At 56.2% G+C, this 23,484-nt stretch overlaps 2 protein-coding genes across 3 annotated transcripts; both read left to right on the plus strand.

Moving 5' to 3' along the window:
- Positions 1-4,065: 4,065 nt before the first annotated feature.
- On the plus strand, positions 4,066-11,819 carry MYPOP (Myb related transcription factor, partner of profilin). Of its 2 annotated transcripts, XM_060000724.1 has the most exons (3): positions 4,066-4,133; positions 4,890-5,440; positions 10,517-11,819. In XM_060000724.1, the coding sequence occupies exons 2-3, from the start codon at positions 4,942-4,944 to the stop codon at positions 11,206-11,208; spliced, it is 1,191 nt and encodes a 396-aa protein (XP_059856707.1). In that variant the 5' UTR covers positions 4,066-4,133; positions 4,890-4,941; the 3' UTR covers positions 11,209-11,819. The 2 variants fall into 2 exon arrangements, with proteins under 2 accessions (XP_059856707.1, XP_059856706.1); XM_060000723.1 differs by lacking the exon at positions 4,066-4,133 and having other exon boundaries at positions 4,650-5,440.
- A 2,507-nt stretch (positions 11,820-14,326) lies between these two features.
- On the plus strand, positions 14,327-17,414 carry IRF2BP1 (interferon regulatory factor 2 binding protein 1). Its single transcript, XM_059999033.1, has one exon. It carries the CDS (start codon positions 14,698-14,700, stop codon positions 16,450-16,452), a length of 1,755 nt encoding a protein of 584 aa, XP_059855016.1. The 5' UTR covers positions 14,327-14,697; the 3' UTR covers positions 16,453-17,414.
- The last annotated feature ends 6,070 nt before the right edge of the window (positions 17,415-23,484 follow it).

Raw genomic sequence — 23,484 nt, forward strand, 5'->3', positions numbered from 1 at the left:
ATCATCACTCCCATCTCTGCCTCTGTCTTCACAGAGCTGTCGTCTTCCCTCTGTGTGTCTCTCTCCTCTTCTTATAAGGACACCAGTCATGTCAGCTGAAGGACCTACCCTACTCCAGTATGACCTCATCTTAAGTAATTACATCTGCAATGACCCTATTTCCAAAGAAGGTCACATTCTGAAGTAGTAGGGGTTAGGACTTCAACATTATTTTGGGGGACTTGGGGACACAGTTCAACCCATAACACCCATTGAGAACCTTACACTCACCATGTCCTAACTGACCCCATCTCCCCAACCGGGACCTGAGCTGGAGAACTGGGTGTCACCTCCCTTTCCCTCCCCAACCTGATTGCACTCTGTACACTCTGTCACTGCACTCTGTACATCCTGCCTCTCAAATGTCTTCCAATTCATTTGCACCCTTCCCACCATCCCTGCCCTGGTCCAGTCTCTCCCACCCTGCCCTTGGTCCACCCCTGACTTCTCCCTTGACTCTGGCTCACAGTCTTTCCCCCTCCCATCCACCCTCCACACAACAGCGGGGGTTCTTTCTAAAGCACACATCACACCCTGCCCATCCTCACTCATTCAAGCTCCTTAACTTGCCCATAAGGCCCGGCATGGGCTGCCTCTGCTTCCTGGACCCTGACCCTTCATGGAGCACATGGTGGGAGATCATCTAAACCCAGCCCTGGTGGAAGTCAGCTTGCCACCCACTCTGCACCTGCTCCCACTCAGAAAAATATGAACAGAGAAAAACACACCATCAGCGGGACTCATCACTCTTTTATATCCAATTACCTCAAGTGATTGGCTCTATTTGTCTACAATTCCCTGGCCATTCATTCACTGTTTCATGCTTTCTCCTCTCTCTCCCCTATCCTCAGCACCTCCTTCTCACCCTGACCTTGCTTCCGACTCTACTGAGACAACAGAAGGAACCAGGAGACAACATCCACATGCTCCTGACACTACATCACCACCTGCCTGCCCCATGCCCTCCCCGTTTACTGTGGCTGAACAGCCCATGCCCCTTAGAGCACCCCCTTCTTGTGCCTTGAGTCCCACCCACCGTGCCCACTCAGGACATGGCTCCAGCAATTCTCCCCTCTCTCCTCCGCAGCACCAATCTCCCCCCTTCTGGATCATCCCTTTGGACACACAAACATACTGTGACATCTCCCATCTGAAATAAACCTCTGGAGATCCCGTGGAGAGATACCACCCCATTTCTGTGCTAGAAAGGATCATCTACACTGGCAATCCCTAAAGGCTCTCCTGAACCTACCCAATCAAGCTACTGCCCCCACCACACCACCAAAATTGCCCCTTCCAGGATTACTGATGAATTCCTTATCACTAGCCCCAGTGATCAGTTCTCAGTCCTCATTGGACTTGACTTCTAGGCAGCGTTTGGCATCATGAACCCTTCCCTCCTCCTGGATTTGCACTTCTCACTTGGCCTCCAGCACAGCAGACAGCGCTGGTTCTCCTTTCACTCTGACTGTGCCTCCTCAGTCTCCTTGGAGGATCCCAGCCCTCTACATCGGAGTGTCTAGTCTCAAGGCCATGGGATTTTTTTTTTTTTTTTAATGTGGACAATGGTTAAAGTCTTTATTGAATTTGTTACAATACTGCTTTTTGCTGCGTTGTGTCTTCGTTGCTGCACTTGGGCTTTCTCTAGTCGCGGCGAGAGGGGGCTACTCCTCGTTGCGGTGCGCGGGCTTCTCACTGTGGTGGCTTCTCTTGCTGCGGAGCACAGGCTCTAGGCGCGTGGGCTTCAGCAGTTGTGGCTCGTGGGCTCTAGAGCGCAGGCTCAGTAGTTGTGGCGCATGGGCTTAGTTGCTCCGCAGCATGTGGGATCTTCCCAGACCAGGGCTCGAACCCGTGTCCTCTGTATTGGCAGGCGGATTCTTAACCACTGCACCACCAGGGAAATCCACTTCTTTTCTATCTAAACTTGCTCCCCTGCCAATCTCTCCCAGTCTTAAATGTCATTATTCACTGATAATTACTAAATTCATATCTTAAGACTGGAACCTCGGGCTTCCCTGGTGGCACAGTGGTTGAGAGTCTGCCAGCTAATGCAGGGGGACACGAGTTCGTGCCCCAGTCCGGGAAGATCCCACATGCCGCGGAGCAGCTGGGCCCATGAGCCATGGCCGCTGAGCCTGCGCGTCCGGAGCCTGTGCTCTGCAGCGGGAGAGGCCACAACAGTGAGAGGCCCGCGTGCCACAAAAAAATAAAAAATAAAAAAATAAAAAACTGAAACCTCTCCCCTGAAGCCCAGACTCAAATATCCAACTGCCTACCTCACCTTTGTACTTGGGCAAACCTGCACTCCTGATCCTCTTACAGCCCTTTGCCCGTCTTTGCTTCTGGCAGCTCCATTCTTCCGTTACTCAGGCCAAAGTCACTGGAGTGATCTTCAACTCCTCTTTCTCTCACTTCCTCTACCCAATTCCACTTCACCTCACCTCAGCAGCTACCACCCTAGTTGAAGCCACCACCACGACCTCTCACCTGAGCCCCTGTAGTCACCTCCTCACTGGGCCCCAGATTCCACTCTCGCTCCCTAAACTCAGTTTCTGCTACGGTTAACACCAGAGTCAGGGACTTCCCTGGTGGCGCAGCAGTGAAGAATCCGCCTGCCAACGCAGGGGACATGGGTTTGAGCCCTGGTCCCAGGAAGATCCCACATGCTGCGGAGCAACTAAGCCCGTGTGCCACAACTACTGAGCCTGCGTACCTAGAGCCCGTGCACCTAGAGCCCACGCTCCGCAACAAGAGAAGCCACTGCAGTGAGAAACCCGTGCACCTCAATAAAGAGTAGCCCCTGCTCACCACAACTAGAGAAAGCCCACATGCAGCAACGAAGACCCAACGCAGCCAAAAATGAATAAATTTACTTTAAAAAATAATAATAAAATTACACACACACACACACACACCCCATACTCCCCAACCCTTTTGCCTACTTCCATTTATTTCATGGTACTTATCACCTTTTCGCTTATATATCTTATTAATTTTGCTAAATGTTTCACTCTCCCAACTACAAAGTGAGCTCCATGAGCGTACAGATTTTTGTCTTCTATATTCACCGCACCTAGAATTGAATAGGTGCTCAATAAATATTTGTTTGAATGATGAATGAAGCACTGTTTGTGGAATGACCTTGAGAACTCCAGCCGGATGCTAAGCTACAAATTTCTCAGTGTAGACTTAACTCCATCATCCTACCTTCCAGTTAGAACCCGTGTTCTAGGTTCATTCCTGCCTCCATGCATTTGCTTAAAGTCATGCCTGTGCTAGGATCACCCCTTACCAGCCAAGAAGCTCTCCCTCTTATCTCCCTCCCTGCGTGCCAGCCGTTACGTGTGTGGACACGGGTCCCACCAGGTAGGGTTGGAAGGTAGATGAGTTGCTATGGTTACTGCACCCGCCTGGAGCCGAATATCCCCAGGGTGCCCCGCCCCTACGGGTAGTAGTTAGCAAATCCCGAGCAGTCCCGCGCAGGGGCGGGTATAAGGGGCTGCAAAGCCAGTTTTGTTACGCTCCCCACCCCACCCACGCAGTTGTCATGGAAACGAACCGCTTCCCTCCAGCACCGTCTCCCTCCCTGTCCTCTAAGAGACACAGGCATAGTTAGAGGGCTGGGTGGGCTGGAAGACGGTCCGAAAGGCTAGGAAACCATTCGGTCCCATCACTCTCCAAGGTCTCTCCCTCATCCTCCAAGGACTGCTACGCCTGCGCAGAGACGGAGTCCGAGTACCAAAGCTAGCGGGGAGAGAAAGGCGCGCATGCGTGCGAGGGTTTTGAGCGTGCGTTCTTGTGGCATCAGAGAGCTAGGGGAAAGAGCGCTGCGCTAACCTTGCGCCTGCGCAACTGCGGCCCGCTTACGGAGGCCGGTGGAGGGCAATTCTGCGCTTGCGCTCTGGCGGGAGGAGTGAAACCCAAGAGGTTCGGGCGTTGGGGGACCGTCTGGCGCTAGGTGCGCCTGCGCCTTGGCTCGCGGGGCGGCCGGGGGCGGGGCCCAGAAGGGGAGGGAGAAAGCCGGCAGGGGGAGGGAAGAGGCCGCAGAAGCCCGAGTCTTGACCGACGGGCAGGCGGGGGCTGCGGCGGCGCCGGTGAGTGACCCGCGGCCCAACTCGGTCCCCACCCTCCGCGACCCTCACTCTTCCCAGAGTCTCCCGTAGCCCCAGTTGGCCCCTCCTAATCCCGGACCCTCATAACCCTCAGGGATCCCCTTGATTCGTGGCAATCCCCAAAGCCCCCACAATCCCCGCAGACCCTAATGCCTAATATTTTATTCTCCCAGTTTCTCCACTGTCCTAGGAGCCCCCAGTTCACGATTATTTCTGGACTGCTCCTCTAAGGACCACTTCTCTTATTGGTCTTACAGACGTCCCATTGCCCTGGAACCCCCAGAGCGCTCCTCTGCTCCAGATCCCCCCCTTCCTGCTGCATCTCCTCTTCAGCATCTCCTTATCCCCATCACCCTCGTGCTTCTTTGACCCCCGAGATACCCCCATTCTCCTTCCATTTCCCATCCTCCTATGCCCCCAATTCTCCTCTAACTCCCGCAGACACCCCCTCTTCCTTCCGCTTTTCCTCATTTCCCTCCACTCCTCCATACCCATACCCAATTAACATCAACTCCATGGCCTGGCACTTTGCGCCGCGCCAGGCACAAGATGAGCGCTCAGCCGGTGTCATCTATTATTAGGCACTCTGACGGACCCCCGCTGCCCGTCGCCTCCGTCCGCCCTTCTCCCCCACCCCTATCCCCGGGGACATAGGAGACGGTATCGGGGCGGCCGGGGTGGGGCGGACGGCGCGGGGCCGCTGAACCCCTGCCAGCGCCGTGCGCCCTGTGCCCGCAGCGCCGGCGCCCCCCATGCGCCAGGCGGCCGGACGGCGGCGTCGGGGGGCGCCATGGCCTCGGCGGCGGCGGGCGAAGCGGAAGAGACCACCCGGCTGCGCAAGCCGCGCTTCTCGTTCGAAGAGAACCAGATCCTGATCCGTGAGGTGCGCGCCCACTACCCGCAGCTCTACGGCGCTCAGAGCCGTCGGGTGAGCGTGGCCGAGCGGCGGCGTGTGTGGGACGGCATTGCCGCCAAGATCAACGGCATCACCAGCTGGAAGCGCACTGGCCAGGAGGTGCAGAAGCGCTGGAACGACTTCAAGCGCCGCACCAAGGAGAAGCTAGCTCGCGTGCCGCACTCCACACAGGGCACCGGGCCTGCCGCCGAGGACGCCTTCTCCGCCGAGGAGGAGACCATTTTTGCCATCCTGGGGCCGGGTGTGGCGGGGCCAGGAGCTGGTGCAGGGGCAGAGCAGCCCTCCGCGGCCGCCTCTTCACAGCCACCGGCCCCAAGCTCCTGCGCCCAACGCTGTGTGTTGTCTGAGGACCGCAAGGAGGACCGACGGGCAGGTGAGTTCCTTCAGCATCACCTCAGCAAAAGCAAACAGAAATTTTACTTTGTCCCTGGCGCTGTTCCAAGCCCTTTATATGGTTCATCAGATCCTCCCTATAGCTGTAGGAAGGGGGGTACTGTTATAATCCCCATTTTACACCTGTGGAGATTGAGGCTCAGAAAAGTGTGGTAATGGTCGGAGTCGGGAATGGAACCCAGACCTAGGAGGCTTGGCTCCAGAGTCCACACATGGGATCATCAGCTCACCCATGATTTCATTAAACTGTAGCGTAGGGGGAGTGACTCTGAAGGCAGATAGTCTGGGCTCCAGTTACAACTTTGCCACTCAACTGTGTCATTTGGGATAAGTTATTGCACATCAGTTTCTACATCCGTAAAATGGGGATAAAAAATGGTCCCCGCCTCAGAGGTTGCTGGGAAGATTAAATGAATTAATATGTGTAATTTGCTTGGTACATTACTTCCTTGCTAGCTATTGATATAATTACCAGTGCTGTGAAGCACGAACTGTTTCACCATTTTATAAATCAAAGACTCAGGGAGGTTTGGAAATTTTCCCAAGGTCATGCCCTGAGTAGAGGAGGTGGGGAGAGTGGAGTACAAAACTCCCCACTCAGCCCTAACTCTGGATGATTATTTCTTCCACAGCTATTCCCCAGTCAACTGCCCCGAGCTGGACAGTGTTGGGGACAGAGATGTGACTGAGACATCCTCAGGCCTGTCCTTCTGGGGCTCACAGTCCACTGGGGGAGACAGACCCATGTATAGACAGTGATGACTCAAAGCAGGCAGGGCTGGGCTATGAGAGTCCCTAGGGGACATCTGATCCACACTGGGAATTCAAGGAGGGCTTCCTGGAGAAGGAGCCATCAGAGCCGAGATGCAAAGAGTGAGGATGAAGAAGAGACGGGAAAGTGTTCCTGGAGAACAGCATGTACAGTGGCTTGGAGACAAGAAAGCTTGGCCAGTTTAGGAAACTGAGAGATGCTGCCCAGTTAGGGGAGGGGAGGAAGGGAGAGTGGAAAGATTAAAGAAAGGACATGTTTTGAGATGAGATCAGAGAGGTCAGCAAAAGCCAAACCTTGCAGGACCTTTAGGCTGAGATAAGGAGTTCAATTTTATTCTAAGTACTATGGGGAGCCATACAAGGGTTTAGAGAAAGCGGGGGCACATGATCCAACAAGGCAGCTCAGGATCCTGGAATTTCTGAGAGGTTCATTCACCCACCCAAGGTCACACAGCAAGTAAGTAAGTAGAAGGGTTGGAACTTGAATATAGGTTGTGTCCAACTCACCGTGCATGCACTTAACCACTGGCTAGATGGCCTGATATATACCATATATATGCATACATATATATGTAAATATGTAAGTAGTTTACATATATATAAACAGTTAATATTGACTACGAGTTAATGGGTGTGCCAGAATTGGATCACATGTGGTTTAAAATAAAGGTCAGGACTTTGGATTTTATCTTGAGGGCCTTTGGGAGGCATGAAAGTGTCTTAAGCCAGAGAAAGACACAATCACTCGGGACCCTTGTACTCAATACGAATCAAACCTCAGTGTTTCTACCTGTGAAATGGCCCCATTGAACCAGCGTGGAGATGGCAAACTTATTACTTCAAAAGCTGTACAACCCCTTATTCATTCATTCAACAGATATTTATTGAGCGCGTATTCTGAGGCGGACACCGTGGTAGGTGCTGGGAATACTCTGAAGAAAGAATTTTCCATCCCTTATGGAGCTGACATTCTAGTTACGGGAGACAGACGACAAACAAGTAATCCCCCAAAGCAGATTATACAAAGAGGTGATAAGAACTAAAAGAAGTAAAACAAAGCATGTTAAGAGGATAGTGAGTGATGGAAAGGGGGCCTCTGTAGAGAGGGGAAATTTGAGCAGAGGACCTGAATAGAGAGACTGAGCCAAATAGATATCTGGGGGAAGAGTACTGCAGCTGGAGGAAACAGCAGGTGCAAAGACCCTGAGGCAGGTATGTGCTTAAAGTGTCCTTGATTAGAATCTCACACAGAGATTACCCACTGTGTAAAACTCTTAAAAGAGGAACTGCTCTGATTGAAGGACAGGAACAGGGCCTGGGGCAGCCTGAGGCATCTTTGTTGACACTGGAAGGAGAGATAAGAACCATTTATCTTGTGACCTAATATTTGAATGAAAGAACAGTAACAACCACATTGAGACCTTATTATATGCCAGGTACTGGCCTATGCCCTGGCCCATGGTAATTCACTTAATGCCTGTAAGGGCCCTCAGGGAGATATTCCTTTACAGGGTTACTTGGTCCTATGTTCACACACATCCATTTACAGGTGGGGAAACTGAGGCCCAAAGGTTGCGAATAACTATGATTTTAACTCTCACGGTGGTCCTTACATGACGCCTGTGAGCCCTGTGGGCATGAAGGCTGGGCCCCTTTTCTGTTCTTTTTACTCGGTAGACTAGAAAAGTCATATATTTTTCCAGGTGGCTGGAATTCTCATGCCCTTTATGAAGAAGACTCACCACCCCACCGTCAAGCCCACAGCCCCAGTCCAAGGAATGGTTAAAAGCATAGGCTCCAGAACCTGCCTGGTTCAAAGTCCTCTTCTCCCATTCACCAGCTCTGTGACACCTCTCTGGGCCTCAAGTCACCTCATCTGTAAAATGGGCTAATACTGATAGCACGTACCCCAAAGACTGGCTCGGAGGACTGGGTGAAATAACATAGGAGAACTTAGCCACTGCGCCCAGGGTCGGCCAGGAAAGTGTCCAACCACCGTTAGCTCTGGTTATTGTCTCTCTGCCAGCCTCTCTTACTTGCCCAGGCCGGCCGGCCCAAAGAGTCTGGAGCCCCAGCCTTCGAGCCTGGGGGTGTGGTGGGGTAGTGGTCCTGGAAGACGGAACAAGATGTGCACTGAGGCAAGGAAGAAGAATAGAAAGGGGCAAAAGCTGAGGCCTTGTAGCCCTAGAGAGAGGCCTGGACTGTCCCCTGTGGGTGCTGCGGAGCTGCGGGAGGGTTGTTGCCAGGACGTGCCCAATCAGTACTGACTCCCAGGAAGCCACAGTTCTTTTCTCATTAAAGACAAAATTTTGTGCTGGACATTGTTCTAGGCGCTGGGTAAACAGCAGTGAACAAAAACAAAGCCCTGCCTGATGGAGCTGACATAAGGAGGAGGAGACAGACCACAAACACAGAGCGATCCCATGCCAGGTGGAGATAAGTGCTATAAAAGAAATCAGGTAGGGCTAGGAGAGAGAAAAGGACAGAGCTGCTTCAGACGGAGGGTCAAGGAAGGTCTCTCCAAGGAGGCCATGTTTGAGCAGACGCTGGAGGAGGTGAGGGAGGGAGCCAAGCAGGTGTCTGGGGAAAGATCTTTCCAGGCTGAAGGAACAGAAAGTGCAAAGGCCCTGAGGCAGGAGCGGGCCTAAAGTGTATGAGGACCCAGGACTTCCCTGGTGGTCCAGTGGTTAAGACTCTGTGCTTCCAACGCAGGGTGCTCGGGTTTGATCCCTGATCGGGGAACTAAGATCCCACATGCCGCCCGGCGTGGCCAAAATTTAAAAAAAAAAGTGTATGAGCCCCTGCAGGGAGGCCAGTTTGGCTGCAGTCAAGTGAACGAAAGAGAGTGAGAGAAGGAGTGGGAGACGAGGTTAGGGAGGCAATGGAGGCACATCGTGGGGACCTTGAAAACTTTGCTTTTACTGTGGGTGAGATAGTAGCCACAGGAGGCTTTTGACCAGAGAAAGACATCTCACTTGTATTTTTTTAACATCTTTATTAAGGTAGAATTCTCATACCATACAACCTACCCATTTAGAGCATACAATTCAGTGGCATTTAGTATATTCATAGAGCTGCACAACCATCACTACAATCAATTTTAGAACATTTTCATCACTCCGGAAAGAAACCCTGTACCTCTTAGCCATCAACCCCCCGCCTCGTTCCCCCATCTCTGCCCAGCCCTAGGCAACCACTAATCTACTTTCTGTCTCTGTAAGATTTGCCTATTTTGGACATTGCATGTAAATGGATCATATGACATGTGGTCCTTTGTGAGTAGCTACTTTCCTGTAGCGCATAACTGTGGTGTATTTTAGTTGGACCCCTGAGGCTGCTGGTGGAGAACAGACTCTAAGGGGCGGGGGTGTGGGCTGGGAGCCCAGAGAATAGTCCAGGTTGGGAGATGGTGGTGGTTGGACCAGGGTCGGGGCCGTGGAGGAGGACAGATGTTGGGTTAGTTTGAAGGCAGAGCCAACGGTATTTGTACACGAGTGGTGTCTTGGGAGAGAAGAGTGCGTTTTTGTCCCGAGCAGCTAGAAGGATGGAGCTGCCAGCATCTGAGATGGGGTGTCTGAGGGAGGAGCAGGTTGGGGGAGGGCCAGGAGCTCAGCTCCAGGCAAGGGGGTTGGAGGCATTATAGGACGGGATTACTGGAGGGGATATGCCGAGTACACAGCCAGAGGGAGAGCTTCAGGCTGGGCCCGGAAACCTGGGCGCCTCTGCTCTCGGACTCTTCAAGTCCGTGAGCACGAATGAGATCCCAGGTGAGAGGGGGCGGAGGAAGCCCCGCAGGCTTGGGGTTAAACTGACACAGACCAGAGTTGAGACTGAAATCCTGCCCTCCTGACTGGAGAGAGCCCCCTACTCCCCGCCTCCAGAAGTTCCCCCTTCTCCTACTCCAGCCACCCAACCTCTTCTCCAGGCCCTCCTCCCGTGGGGCCTCCCCAGGATCCAGCAGTGCTGCGTGAGGGGGGGCGGGGGGGCGGGTGTGGATGGTTCAGAGACTTCTAGCATGTTGGCATTTACACTGAATGAGATAAGAGCTGCTTGGCTCGGCAGGGGACCTCCAGGACCCTGTTCCATGAAGGCTGGTATCGGCCACCAGATTATTGTTAAATATTTTGTCTCTCTCCCCTGGGTCATGGGGCTTCTGCTCCAAGGCATGACCTGACTTAGGTTTGAAAAGGATGCCTTTGGGTCCAGGGTGGGTGGGAGGTGGGAAAGGGAAATCATGACAGCGTTAGGGGTCCCCCACATCTTACCTACATCTCTCTCTCCACAGATACACCAGCCCACAGCAAGGGGGGTTCGAGCAGCCCGGAGCCTTGGGCCAGACCCTCCTGCAATCCTCAGGAAGGGGGCTGCCCGGCACCCAAGGAGCGTGAGTCCCCGCCCCCTCCGGCCCTGCAGACCATCCAGCTGCCCCGCCTGGCCTTGTCTCCACCCCCCCCAGCCCCTCCGCTGCCACCACCCCCCGAGCCACCGCAGCAGGTCCAAGTGGCACCCTCGCCTTCCAGCTCCCCCTCCCCTCCACTGCCTCCACCCTCGGCCCCAGACCCCTCCCTGGACTTCCTGCGGGCCCAGCAGGAGACTGCCAACGCCATCCGGGAGCTGGCCGGCACCCTTCGCCAGGGACTAGCCCAACTGAGCGAGGCCCTCAGCGCCCTGCTGCCCCTTCTGCCTGGAACCCCCGCTGACCCACTGCCCCCGCCCCCGCCCCCACCTCCACCGCCCAGGCCTGTCTTGTCCCCCCCCTCCCCCAAGGTGGAGGTCACCCCAGAGCCTGTGTCCGTGGTGGCTGCAGTCGTGGACGGGGCTGTGGTGGCAGCCAGGGGGGTGATCATTGCCCCTAGGAGCGAGGAGGGGGCCCCCCGGCCGCCGCCCGCCCCACTCCCTCCCCATGACTCCCCACCACACAAAAGGAGGAAAAGTTTCCCTACACGGAAGAGGCGGGGGCGGTGGAAATCTCCGTGACATCTGCCGTGGGGTTCAAGCTTGTCTGCGCACCTTCTGCCTGCACCTCCTCCCCCCAGCTTAGCCCAGTGGAGGAGGGCAATGCACTTTCCCCATCCCAGCTGCACCCGGGCTCCCTGCTGCGGGGCACGAGCACCCCACTCCCTGTACTAGTTAGTGCCTGATTCTGGGGGGCCTCCTTGATGGGCCCCCCAGCCCTTATCAGTACAGCGCTGTCTGCCTGGCTGCTTTCCTTAACCCTGACTTGTAAGCCATGGATTTTACGTTATTTATTATTGCCCTTCGTGGGTTGCGGAGGGAACCTGCACATCCCCCTCCCCTAACAGAACTCCTGGCCTTGACTTGAAGACAACTGACCCACTTCCCCTACCCAGACTTTGGAGCGGGTGGGAGTTTCAAGACAAGTCAGAAAATGGATGCAGAGGCTATTGCAGTCTGTACCCTAGGGGCGGATGGAGTTCTCACTGGTGTAGGTTGAGCCTTCTGCCTCCCGTTGCAGTCTCTGACCTCCAGAGCTCAACCCCCTCTGTCCTCCCCAGTGGTGACAAGATATCAATAAACTTATTTTTAATATAATTACTTGGGGCTGTCTGAGACAGGCCTGAAGTTCCAACGCCTACACCTGCCTCATCCCTCCATGGGCAGGTGACACCCCCTTGAAGTTTTAGAGGCTGGTGGTTTTCCAGACTTTTTTTTTTTTTTCCTTAAAGCCATCAAGTCCTGTGTTCAAATCTTATTCCTACTTTTTCATCCTTCGGATACCACCCTAAATGTCATCTCTGGGAGGACATCCTGGATTCCTTCCCCCAGGCTAGGGTGGGTCTGCTTCTTAGATCCTCTCTCAGCATCCTGTGGTCACTAAATGAACACATGCCCTTATCTATTTAAAGCCTGCTTCCCGTATAGTTTCATGAAGGGAGGAGCTGGTTCTCTTTTTTACTCCCAAACTGGCTGCAGAGCCTGGTAGCAAAGTAGCTAATAGCCATCACCCTGGACTCAGACCTGGCTCAACCCCTGGTGCTGCCCTGGCCAGCTGTGTAACTATGGGCCCCACTGTCCTCATCTGTAATACGGGCATAAAGATTTAGGTGTCTTTGCTGCCTACAACTACATTCTCTTCATCCTTCAGGTCACAGCTCAAATATCACCTCCTCAGGAAAGCCTTTCCTGACCACCCCCCCCCTTTCCCCCAGCAGTTGTGAAAGAAAGGCAGTTAAGTAATCATTTGAGTAAATTTAAATTGAATGTCCCTCCATCACCAGGATGAGCCTTGTCAGGGCAAGGCCTGAGCCTATCTTAGTCACTGCTGTGTCCTCAGCATTGCCCAACACAGAAGAAAGGTTGAATCTTTTAAGTAGTGGGAGCTTAAAAACAACTTTCATTTATGGTGCTCCTTTTCTGGGCCAGGTGCCATGCTAAGAATTTATTTGCATGTTTGCATTTTAACCTGAAGGTACCCAATGAAAAGCCGATTTTAGGGGGTCTCCATTTTTTCCTGAGAAGTTTAGGGACTTGCCCTAAATTTGTCAGGGGCCAATCCAGTCCACCTGAAGCCAGCCTCCGGCCAGAACTCCTGACTCCAACTACTGTTTACTAAAGAATGGCCCAAAGACAATTTTAGGCGATATGTTTATGGCCTTTTTAACTGTTCTATGGTTATATGTGAATGTAGTTTTATTTTGTAAAAATGTACCTAGTACATAAAACCCATGATCATGCACATAATACTGCTTAGGATGAGGCAAAAGTAAATAGTGTTTGATTCACAGGAGTCAACTTCAAGAAAAATGTTAATAATACAGGTGGTAAACAAAATGGTGAAGCTGAGACTGAAATTTGGGTAACATAAAATCAGACCTGCTGTGGTTGCAGTGGGATGAGGGAGAGTGGGGGCAGGCATTCCCTGATTAGTTTGAAAACTACTAATGAATGCAACCCTGGCAAGTCTTTCAAATATTTTTGAGCGCTTAACACAGACCCAGGCCTAGAGAGAGGAAGAGGCTGATGTGGGTTAGAAGCTGGAGACCTGTCTCTCCTCCACATGCCCCCTCTCCAAGCCTGCCCTGCAGTGTTCCATCGCCAGGAAGAAAAAAACATGGGGGTCGCCAAAGCCTGCTTGGGCCTATCAGGTAGTAAGCACCCAAGGTTGGAGAAAGGTGGTCTGGCTCTCGCTCTCCCCAGAAACTATGTTGCCATCTCTGGCCGCCTTTCCGCCCCCCAAATTGGTGAGCCCTAGAGGGTGTAAGGACCCTCTCACCCGGTGCTCGAAAAGATCCCCCAGAAATTGAGGCGGGGGGGGGGTTATGGACAGCCAGCGGGAATCGGGAAGGCCTCCCCCAACCTCCTAGACAGCGGAAGTGCGTCAGTTTGTTCGCCCCGTAGAGCATTTTGGGAATTGTAGTGAAGTTGGGGTGGGGGGGGCGGAGAAACTGACAGTGTAACCCCTTGGAGACCAGAGCGCGCCCGCAGAGCTGGAAGAGAGGGGCGCTCGACCACTCTTTTTAACAGATAAAGCAACTGAGGCTGAGACCGTCAGTCCTCTCCTTTCTCCGGCTTTTGTTGGCCCCAGTCAGAGGCTTATATCCAAGATCCTGGGCAAGACGAAGTGCCAAGTGGACGGTCCTGCCCAACACTAAATTGACAGCTTCCCTTCCCCCCACCCCCGAAAACGTCCAATTAAGGCCCCTCCGCCCCGCCCCAGGAGCTGCTGCCTTCGTAACCGGTCATTGGCCCACCTTTGAAGGGCGGGGAACTGAGCCTCAGAGAAGGCAAGACTTGTCTAAAGCTGCAAAGCAAGTCGGAGCAGAGACTGGCCGTCCGGAAGCCAGTCCGCCCGCTACACTTTCTGAATACGTGGTGGCTCTCACCATTCGTATCACATCCCCGTCCCCAACCCTTTTGCTCGAGCTGCTTGGAGCCAGTCAAACTCCCTGCCCCCCCGGCGAGGAGGGGTAAAGGTTGCGCAGCGGAGAGGCTGTGAGCCCCTACCCTCCGGCAGCCGGCGGTCCCCTTTAAGAAACGGCCCCGGAGGGACTACGTTTCCCAGAAGGCTTTGCCGGCGCGTTATGTAACTTTCCCTGCGTAGCGGCCTCTGGGGCAGAAGGAGGTGGAGGAGGAGGCGGCGGCGGCGGCGGCGGCGGCGGCGGCGGCGGCGGCAGTTGCAGCGGCAGTGGCGGGAGCGGCGGGAGCCCGAGGCGGCGGCGCCCGCGGCCTATCGCGGGGCCCGAGCTGTGCGCCGCGCCCCGGAGCTCGGACCCGGCGGGAGCGCCGACGTGCCTCTGCTTGCCTTTGAGGAGGCGGGAGTGAGGAAAAAGGCTTAGGGCCCAGGGGGCGGGGAAGGGGGGCCGGGCCTGGATCCGCGGGGAGGCCGAGCCAGAGGCCCGACCGTGGCTCGCGCGGTCCCGGGGACACGAATCGAACGTTGGCGGCGCGGATCGAACGTCGGCGGCGGGTGGAACGCGGGGGCTCGGAGGCGCGCGTGCGGGGGCTATGGCGTCCGTGCAGGCTTCCCGCCGCCAGTGGTGCTACCTGTGCGACCTGCCCAAGATGCCGTGGGCCATGGTGTGGGACTTCAGTGAGGCCGTGTGCCGCGGCTGCGTGAACTTCGAGGGCGCGGATCGCATCGAGCTGCTCATCGATGCCGCCCGGCAGCTCAAGCGAAGCCACGTGCTCCCCGAGGGCCGCTCGCCGGGGCCCCCGGCCCTCAAGCACCCGACCACTAAGGACCTGGCAGCCGCCGCTGCACAGGGGCCTCAGTTGCCGCCTCCACAGGCCCAGCCCCAGCCGTCGGGGACAGGCGGCGCTGTCTCAGGCCAGGACCGCTATGACAGGGCCACATCGTCGGGCCGCCTCCCCTTGCCCTCGCCCGCCCTGGAGTACACCCTGGGGTCCCGCCTGGCCAATGGACTGGGCCGCGAGGAAGCTGTGGCGGAGGGGGCGCGAAGGGCCCTGCTTGGCTCCATGCCCGGCTTGGTGCCCCCCGGGCTGCTGGCAGCTGCGGTGTCTGGCCTGGGAAGCCGAGGTCTGACGCTGGCACCCGGCTTGAGTCCTGCCCGTCCAGCCTTCGGCTCCGATTTCGAGAAGGAGAAGCAGCAGAGGAATGCGGACTGTCTGGCAGAACTGAACGAGGCCATGAGGGGCCGGGCAGAGGAATGGCATGGGCGCCCCAAAGCCGTGCGGGAACAGCTGCTGGCGCTGTCTGCCTGCGCCCCTTTCAATGTCCGCTTCAAGAAGGATCACGGGCTGGTGGGACGGGTGTTCGCCTTTGATGCTACTGCCCGCCCGCCAGGCTACGAGTTCGAGCTGAAGCTCTTCACCGAATACCCCTGTGGTTCTGGCAACGTGTATGCTGGAGTCCTGGCCGTGGCTCGCCAGATGTTTCATGATGCTCTGCGGGAGCCGGGCAAGGCACTGGCCTCATCAGGCTTCAAGTACCTCGAGTATGAACGCCGACACGGCTCAGGGGAGTGGCGCCAGCTGGGGGAGCTGCTAACCGACGGTGTCCGCACCTTCCGCGAGCCAGCTCCCGCCGAGGCCCTGCCCCAGCAGTATCCAGAGCCAGCCCCTGCAGCTCTTTGTGGCCCACCCCCACGAGCCCCATCCCGGAATCTGGCCCCCACGCCGCGCCGTCGCAAGGCGTCCCCTGAGCCCGAGGGCGAGGCATCTGGGAAGATGACCACCGAGGAGCAGCAGCAGCGGCACTGGGTGGCACCCGGTGGCCCGTTCTCCGCTGATACCCCTGCTGTGCCCTCGCCAATCGCCGCCCTGAAGAACGTGGCCGAGGCCCTTGGCCACTCCCCCAAGGACCCTGCAGGGGGTGGGGGCCCTGTGCGCGCAGGGGGCGCCAGCCCCGCAGCCTCCTCTGCGGCCCAGCCTCCAGCCCAGCATCGTCTGGTGGCCCGAAACGGTGAGGCAGAAGTTAGCCCCACAGCAGGGGCGGAAGCTGTTAGCGGGGGTGGTAGCGGCACTGGGGCGACCCCTGGGGCTCCCCTGTGCTGTACCCTGTGCCGGGAGCGGCTGGAAGACACCCACTTCGTCCAGTGCCCCTCAGTGCCCGGACACAAGTTTTGCTTTCCCTGCTCACGGGAGTTCATCAAGGCGCAAGGTCCTGCTGGGGAGGTGTACTGCCCCAGTGGAGACAAGTGCCCGCTAGTGGGCTCCTCTGTCCCCTGGGCCTTCATGCAAGGAGAGATCGCCACCATCCTTGCTGGAGACATCAAGGTTAAGAAAGAACGGGACCCCTAGGCCACCACTGCCACGAGTCTACTGCCCATCCGCCCCCCCCCTTGCCACCCACCGCCGCTGCGGATAAATTATTCCCACCCAGCCCAGTGCCTCCCCCGCCTGTGTACATACCCCCTTCCTTATCCCAGATGGGTCCCCTCCTTATCCCAGATGGGTCCCCTGGGGTAGATGCATTGAGGGTGGGGGGAGAAAACTTGTGGCTTCTGTCCGAGGGGGTGTTTGGGGTCCCTTGACCCCTCCGGTTTCCCTCTCCCCTCCTTGGCTTGGCTTTGCTGCTGCTTGTAGTTGGAGGAGAGGTGTCCCCGCCCCTCCTTGAGAGGGGGCTCCTGAAATCTCGCTCTTTATAAACGAAGCAAAAGCATTTTATTGCCCCTCTCCCCTCTCCCCTCTCTCTCCTTCAATAAACCGAAAGATGGGTTTTTTCCTTCTTGGTCCCTTAGTTGCGTGAGATGCTGCGCCCCCTTTGGGACCGAACTGATCCTGCAGGGGAGAGGACGTTGCCTTGTAGCCTCCAGGTGGCGCCCTTCACTCAGGTGGGCCCCCCGGCTGTTTTTATAAATGCTGGCCAACTAGTCAAGCGTTCTAGCCATCAGCCCGTTTTCCAGATGACAGAACTAAGGCTCAGAACTAAGAACTAAGGCTCTTGCGAGGGAGTCACAGCCAAGCTCGGGAGCTAGCCTTCCCTTCTGGCCCATCCCCTGTATCTCCCCCGAAGGTGGAGCACTCAGTGCCACCGACGGGGAGGGTCAAGGGGCATCCGGAGGCTTCCCAGAACGACGGGCCGCGAGTTCTTGCTAGGCACGGAGAGAATTAGGCCAGATTGCTAGAGGGACTGCCTGAGGAAAGAGGAAATTTACCTCATGAGGTACACTAACAGGTTCCCTGGAAACAAGGTGACTGCTTCTCGCCTCTGGTGGTGCCCTGAACTGCGCTCCCATCTCTGGAGACCAGCCTCAACGGCGGCCGCCCTAAGACACCGTGACTGGCCGGGTAAAAGGCCCTCCCCCCCGCGGTCGCCTCTGATGTGCGCGGCCTTGTCCCGCACCTGTCCCGGCGGGCTGATTATTAACCAGGACTTCCTGCTCGCTGGCGTCAGAGGGCGGGGCCTGAGCCGGCTGCGGCAAAGCAGGGGTTAAGGGTAGGGGGAGGCCCCAAGAGGCAGCCCGCACCCCAGCGGCCTCCCCCCGCGACCCTGAGGTGGAGATTTCGTGAAGGGGGCAAAGCCGGGCGCAAAGGCCAACGGATGGACAGAGAGATGGGGAATGACAGTGTGTCCTGCCACCGCACAGCCCTGTCACACGGCTGTGAGACCCTAGGTTGCCCCAGGTCTCAGGAACCCAGATGTTATATCACCTAAATCTGGAAGACCTTAACGTCCTGACCCATCTTGGTTATCCAGGTGTCCCTCCCACACATCCCGCAGACCCCCATGTCCCAACTCCCAAATATTAGGGACTCTAGGGCTTGGTCCTCCACATCTGGAGGACCCTCAGTTCTCGGACTGAGGAGTCCCCTCCCCCAGCCACCGGGTCTCAGGTGTTCTGTCACCCCTGGCACTGCCAGCCTGGGCTCTGGGCAGGGCTGGGAAAACCACCCCTGATTAAATATACCAGGCGATAAGCCAGGAGCAAGGGAGACGCTGGATGGAGCCCCATGCCTGGGCACCCCTCCTGGGCAATCGTGTGGCCTCTCCTGACCCAGCTCTGCAGACCCAAGTACTGGGTAGCTCCCCCTCCCCCATCCTCAGAGCTAGAGGCCTCCAGACACGGGGGCGCTGTGCCCCAGTGGGGGCTAAAGAGCTGTGGAGGACACCTGGTCCTTTAAGAACAGCTGGTGGGTGGGTAGGGGCCAGGGGAGTCACCCCCCAGCCTGGCTGGTGTGTATTCTAGATAGAGGTTGGGTTAACTATTAACAGAGCAGGCGGCCTGAACTGTGTGGGTGTAGGGGCCTGGATCAGCCCCTCTTCATTCAGTGCCAGGCTGGGGCCAGAGTGGAGGGGTTCTGGATTGATCTGGGGGATCAGTGAGTAGGTGAAGAGGCTTCATGAAAGGAGAGACAGAGACACAGAGAGAGACCCAGGGAAAGATGGAGACGACAGAGGTGGGGAGGGAGATGTAAAGAGACCAGCTCACTGAGAGAGAGAAGACAGAGACCCAGAGAGAGAAAAGGAGCTCACTCGGAGATGAGGGAGATGAGATAGAAACAGAGACAAACGTTCAGAAAGGAAAATTAGAGAAATATCCAAATGGGTTAAGAGAGGCTGAGGTACACTGAGGAAATGCCAACCATAGAGACAGAAGGAGAGAGAAGAGAGACTGAGATGCGGAGAGAGGGAGGGAAGGCGGGAGGCTGTGAAATCAGGGAAGGTACAGAGAACTAGAGAGTTAAGACATCTTCAGACTCAAAAGTTCTATGAGACCGAGGGGGAGAACAGAGCTCTGTGAAGAAGGGCAGGGCTGGGTCTGTCTTAGTCACTTGGTCCCCATGACAGGACCTGGCTCACTGCTCACCCTCCAGTTCTCAGCTCAGCTGACCTCTCCTCCAGGAAGCCCTCCTTGACCCTCAGTCTGTGTCAGGTGCCATTTCTGGGGTCCCACTCCCCTATCCCAGCCCTGAGCATTCTAAATCATTATTGTCTGGGGACTGGACTGTGAGCCCCATAAGGGCAGGGCCAAGGCTGTCTTAGTCACCACTGTGTCCCCAGCATTGCCCCGCACTGGCAAGTTTAAAGGATGGATAAATTAATGGACTCCTTTCTTTCAACAAATGTTTATTCAGCATCCACTGTGTGACAAGCCCTGCAGTAGGTGCTGTGGATACAGCAGGGAACAGAGTGCAGCCCCTGTTCTCATGGAGCTGACATTCAGGTGGGAGATACAGACCCATAAAATGTGACAGCCATGGCGGTAAATCCTAAGAAAAAATAAACCAGGGAAAGGAGACAGAGAATTATGGAGACTGGTATTTTAAAGAGGGAGGTAGGGGGAATTCCCTGGCGGTCCAGAGGTCAGCACTCCATGCTCTCACTGCCGGGGGAGTGGGTTCGATCCCTGGTCGGAAAACTAAGATCCCATGAGCCACGTGGCCCGGACCAAAAAAAAAAAGAGGGAGGCAAAACTGAGATGAGGACTTCCCTGGTGGCTCAGTGGTTGGGAGTCCGCCTGCCGATGCGGGGGACGCGGGTTCGGGCCCTGGTCCGGGAAGATCCCACATGCCACGGAGCAACTGACCCCGTGCGCCACAACTGCTGAGCCCGCGTGCCTGGAGCCCATGCTCCACGACAGGAGAGGCCACCGCAGTGAGAAGCCCGCACGCTGCAACTAGAGAAAGCCCACGTGAGGCAAAAAAAAAAAAAAAAAAAAAACCCCAACGCAGCCAAAAATAAAATAGAATAAATAAATTTATATATATAAAAAAACTGAGATAAAACTAAGGGAGGTGAGTGAGTGAGCCACGGGCAATCTAGGGAGATAGCAGCACATGCAAAGGCCCTGAGGTGAGAGCCAGCTTGGTTCATTCCAGAAGCAAGGTGACCAGTGCAGCTATGGCATGAGAGAGAGTCATAAGATTGAGGTCAGAAGGATAGTAGGGTAGGGAGCGTTGGGGGCCCTGTCTGCCATGGTAAGGACTGTGGATTTAGTTTTAATGGGAACAAGTAGAGGGTTTCAAGCACTGAGGGAAGGGATGAAGCAAATGAGACAGAAAAAGCAAGGAATCAGCTGGGATGGACAGCATCCCGTTCACCTCTGTGTCCAGGGCTCAACAGAGGGCCTAGCACAGATGCCCAATGACAGTGTGTGCACGAGTGAATAAGACCCAAATCGACAGAGAAAGAGTCAGAACGACATTAGATGGATGGACAGACTCCCAGGGAGAAGCCAGGTAAGGACCCGGGGACGCCCAGGGACAGCAGACACAGACAGACAGACAGCAGCTCAGCTGAGAAGTCCTATTCCTTCCAGAACCCTCCCCACCCGGAAACCTTCCCTGCAGCTGGAAAAATTCCCCGGGCCCTCCTGCCCGCCTTGCCCTGTGGTGTGCCCACTCACACCTCAGGCAGAGGAAGCTGGCAGGCCTCACAGGAACCTTTCTGTGAGGGGGGAGTAGAGGCGGGCGGGCGGGCGGCAGGGACGAGGGGAGAGGAGTGGCGGGCGGGCAGGCAGTGGGCAGCAGCTACACAAAGGCCCCAGTGTGGGTACAGATATAAATAATATGTACATATACCTTTAAATACACACACACACACACACACACACACACACACACACACACACACACACACACACACACACACACACACACACACACACACACACACCCCCCCCCCCCCCCCCCCCCCCAGTGGGCTGGGGTAGGAGGCTGGGGGCCACACCCTTCCCTAAGGACCCTGATATGGCAGAGGTCTGCTCCTGTGGGGCTTGGGGGCTCAGAGACCCACAGAGATAGTGACCAAGACTGAGAGGCTCGAGCTGAGAGGGACACAGGGACAGAAGGGCGAGAAGGAAACTTACAAAGTGCGAGAGACAAACAGAAAGAGACTGGCCGACTGCGACGCCGAGTTAGAAACCAAGACTGGCTCAAATGGAGACAGATCAGGAAAGCAGAGAAATCAAACTTCGCTGAGAAAAGACAGAAAAAGTCAGAGGTAGAGGGGCAGTGACAGAAGGAAGACACGGGTCATTCCCCCGAGAAAGGCAGAGCCACAGGGAAACCCAGCTGAGAGGAAGTAGGGACAGAAAGAAGCAGAGAGGCCAGCAGACATCCAGAGAGGTACAGAGAGAGAGAGAAGCCGGCAGGCAGGCAGGGCCAAGGCTGGGGGCTTGGGAAGGCTGGTGACCGTGGGTGGGGGAGGGTCAGGGCACGTCTCCAGTTTAGGGGCACCGCCTGTGCAGCTCTGGTCCAGCCCAGTCCAGGGCAGGCTAAGGGGCAGGGAGTGGAGGTGAGGGAGGTGGCCCTTGGGTTCCGGATCTTGGTGTTTACCTGGGGCAGTCATTGCAAACAGGCGCCCAGCCTGGCCCATGGCAGAGTGAGGGTGGGATGGGCTGGGCCCCAGCTCTGGGCACCAGTGGGCCCGACACGCCCACCTGTGGCCTGGGTGGTGAGTAACACACACGGTGACACCTGGGTAGATGGTGACACATAGGGGGACAGACACGGTGACACACAGGGACAGATATAGGCAGACCCAGAGTGTCTGAGACATAAACAGACACACAGAAGCCAGTGACAGAGACACACTGTAATAGACACAGTGACAGAGACCAGGACACAAGGATGGGCAAACATAGTGTTAGGCTTAGAGACACAGCAACAAAACACAAGGACAGAAGACACAGTGACAGACACAGAGAAGACAATGATAGAACAGTGACATACATGCATACCCAGTGACACAGCACTGCAACACCTACAGAAACCCAGTGAGAAGACACTGACACAGAGACGTACAGGCACACACAACACACACTCACACACTGAGCAGACAAGTCATGGAGTAACACAGAAGCCTGCAAACACCTTGACATTGACACAGACTCATAAACCTCCCTGGCTGCTGGCTTCTGGGGTGCCCCCTCGGCCTCCAGGAGCAGGGTGTGAGTGGCGGTGACCATGACGGAGGGCTTGGGACCCCAGGGCCCTGCTCTGTCGCTGTTGCCCCTCCTATGCTCTAGAATAGCGTCCCGGTTAAGGGCACTGGCTCTGAGCCTGGGTTCAAGTCCTAGCTCCCCACTCACTACCTGTGTGACCTTGGGCAAGTCACTTCATCATGCCTCAGTTTCCCCAATAATAAAATGGGTGAGGGGAAGGATTGGGTCTATCGATTCTGTAAGGTGCTTACATAATGCCAGACACATGGTAAGCCCTAGTAGCTGTTATTATTATTTATTATTATTATTATTTTCATCTCATGTCTTCTGCCCACAGGGGGGACCCTGCCTTGGCCTCTGTTTCCCCACTCACGGCCCCTCACTTGGACTATGTCACCTAAAGCCCACAAGCCATGCCCAGGTCCATCTGTCCCAGCCCAGGCTTCTCTGTGTCCCCATGGCTATCCCCCATCCCTGATCCCTAGCGTCCTCATGTCTGTCCATGCGTCCCATGTCTGACTGCTGTACTTTTCCATTGCTGGCCACCAGCCGGCTGTCCCTGGGGTAGGGGTCACACCTGCCCACGCCAGCCGAGCCGGTGGCCACCAGACACCCTGACGGATGGCCCCACCCTCCCCCCAGGACCCTACAACAACACCCGCCCCTCCGGCCACCTGAGGTCCCCACTGGGGCGGCCTGAGGCCTGAGCCTGGGGACAGGAAGCCCCAAGCCTGGCTGCCCTGAAAGCCTCTTTCAGCCTGGGCCTCCTCCCGCTGCCACCGACTCCTCCTGCGGAATAATATTTGGGCTGTTGGCTGGGGGGCGGGGGCCAGATCCGGAGGCCGCCTGGGAGAAGCCAGAAACCGCAGGGCTTCCTGCCTCGGGCCGGCATGACTCTGGGAGAGACCCCCAGGCCCGAGGGAGGGGGGTGGGCACCCAGGGAGACTGAGGGCCTTTCTCTCGACACCAGTTGTTTTTTCCAGGAACCAGGAGGAATTCCCCAGCCTGCCCAGGACAGCGAGGCTGGTGGGACGGCTGACTGGGAGCCAGCACGGCAGGGGGCGGAGGGGGGTGACACGCAGCCGGCAGGGCGGGCACGGTGACAGAAATAGAGGGCCTGGCCTGCGAGGTGGCAGGTAGAGGCGGAAACTCAGGGAGCTGGGAGAGAGAGACCGGAGGAGGAGGAGAGAGGCCAGAGAGCCTAAGGAGTTGGGGGAGGAGGACCCCAAGAGAGGAAGACCCAGAGCCCCCAAGGGAAGGAGGGAGCAATCCAGAGGCCCAGAGAGAGGGAGGACGGAGTCGAAGCCACGGAGCGGATGGAGAGAGAGAGCAAGGCAGAGAATACGAGAGACAGAGGCACAGGGCATGATGAGCAAGCATTTTCCCATAAACCAAGGGACAGACATAAAGGCACAGAGAGAGAGGTAGGGACATAGGTGACACT

Source organism: Delphinus delphis, chromosome 20, assembly GCF_949987515.2.
Source record: "Delphinus delphis chromosome 20, mDelDel1.2, whole genome shotgun sequence".
NCBI classification, from domain to species: Eukaryota; Metazoa; Chordata; class Mammalia; order Artiodactyla; family Delphinidae; genus Delphinus; species Delphinus delphis.

What these genes read in the sequence shown, in the direction of transcription:
- MYPOP (XM_060000724.1), top strand. Translation starts at nt 4,942, where the DNA reads ATGGCCTCGGCGGCGGCGGGCGAAGCGGAAGAGACCACCCGGCTGCGC. An exon ending in CAAGGAGGACCGACGGGCAG is followed by an intron (nt 5,441 to 10,516) that starts GTGAGTTCCTTC and finishes CTCTCTCCACAG; the next exon opens with ATACACCAGCCCACAGCAAG.
- IRF2BP1 (XM_059999033.1), top strand. Translation starts at nt 14,698, where the DNA reads ATGGCGTCCGTGCAGGCTTCCCGCCGCCAGTGGTGCTACCTGTGCGAC.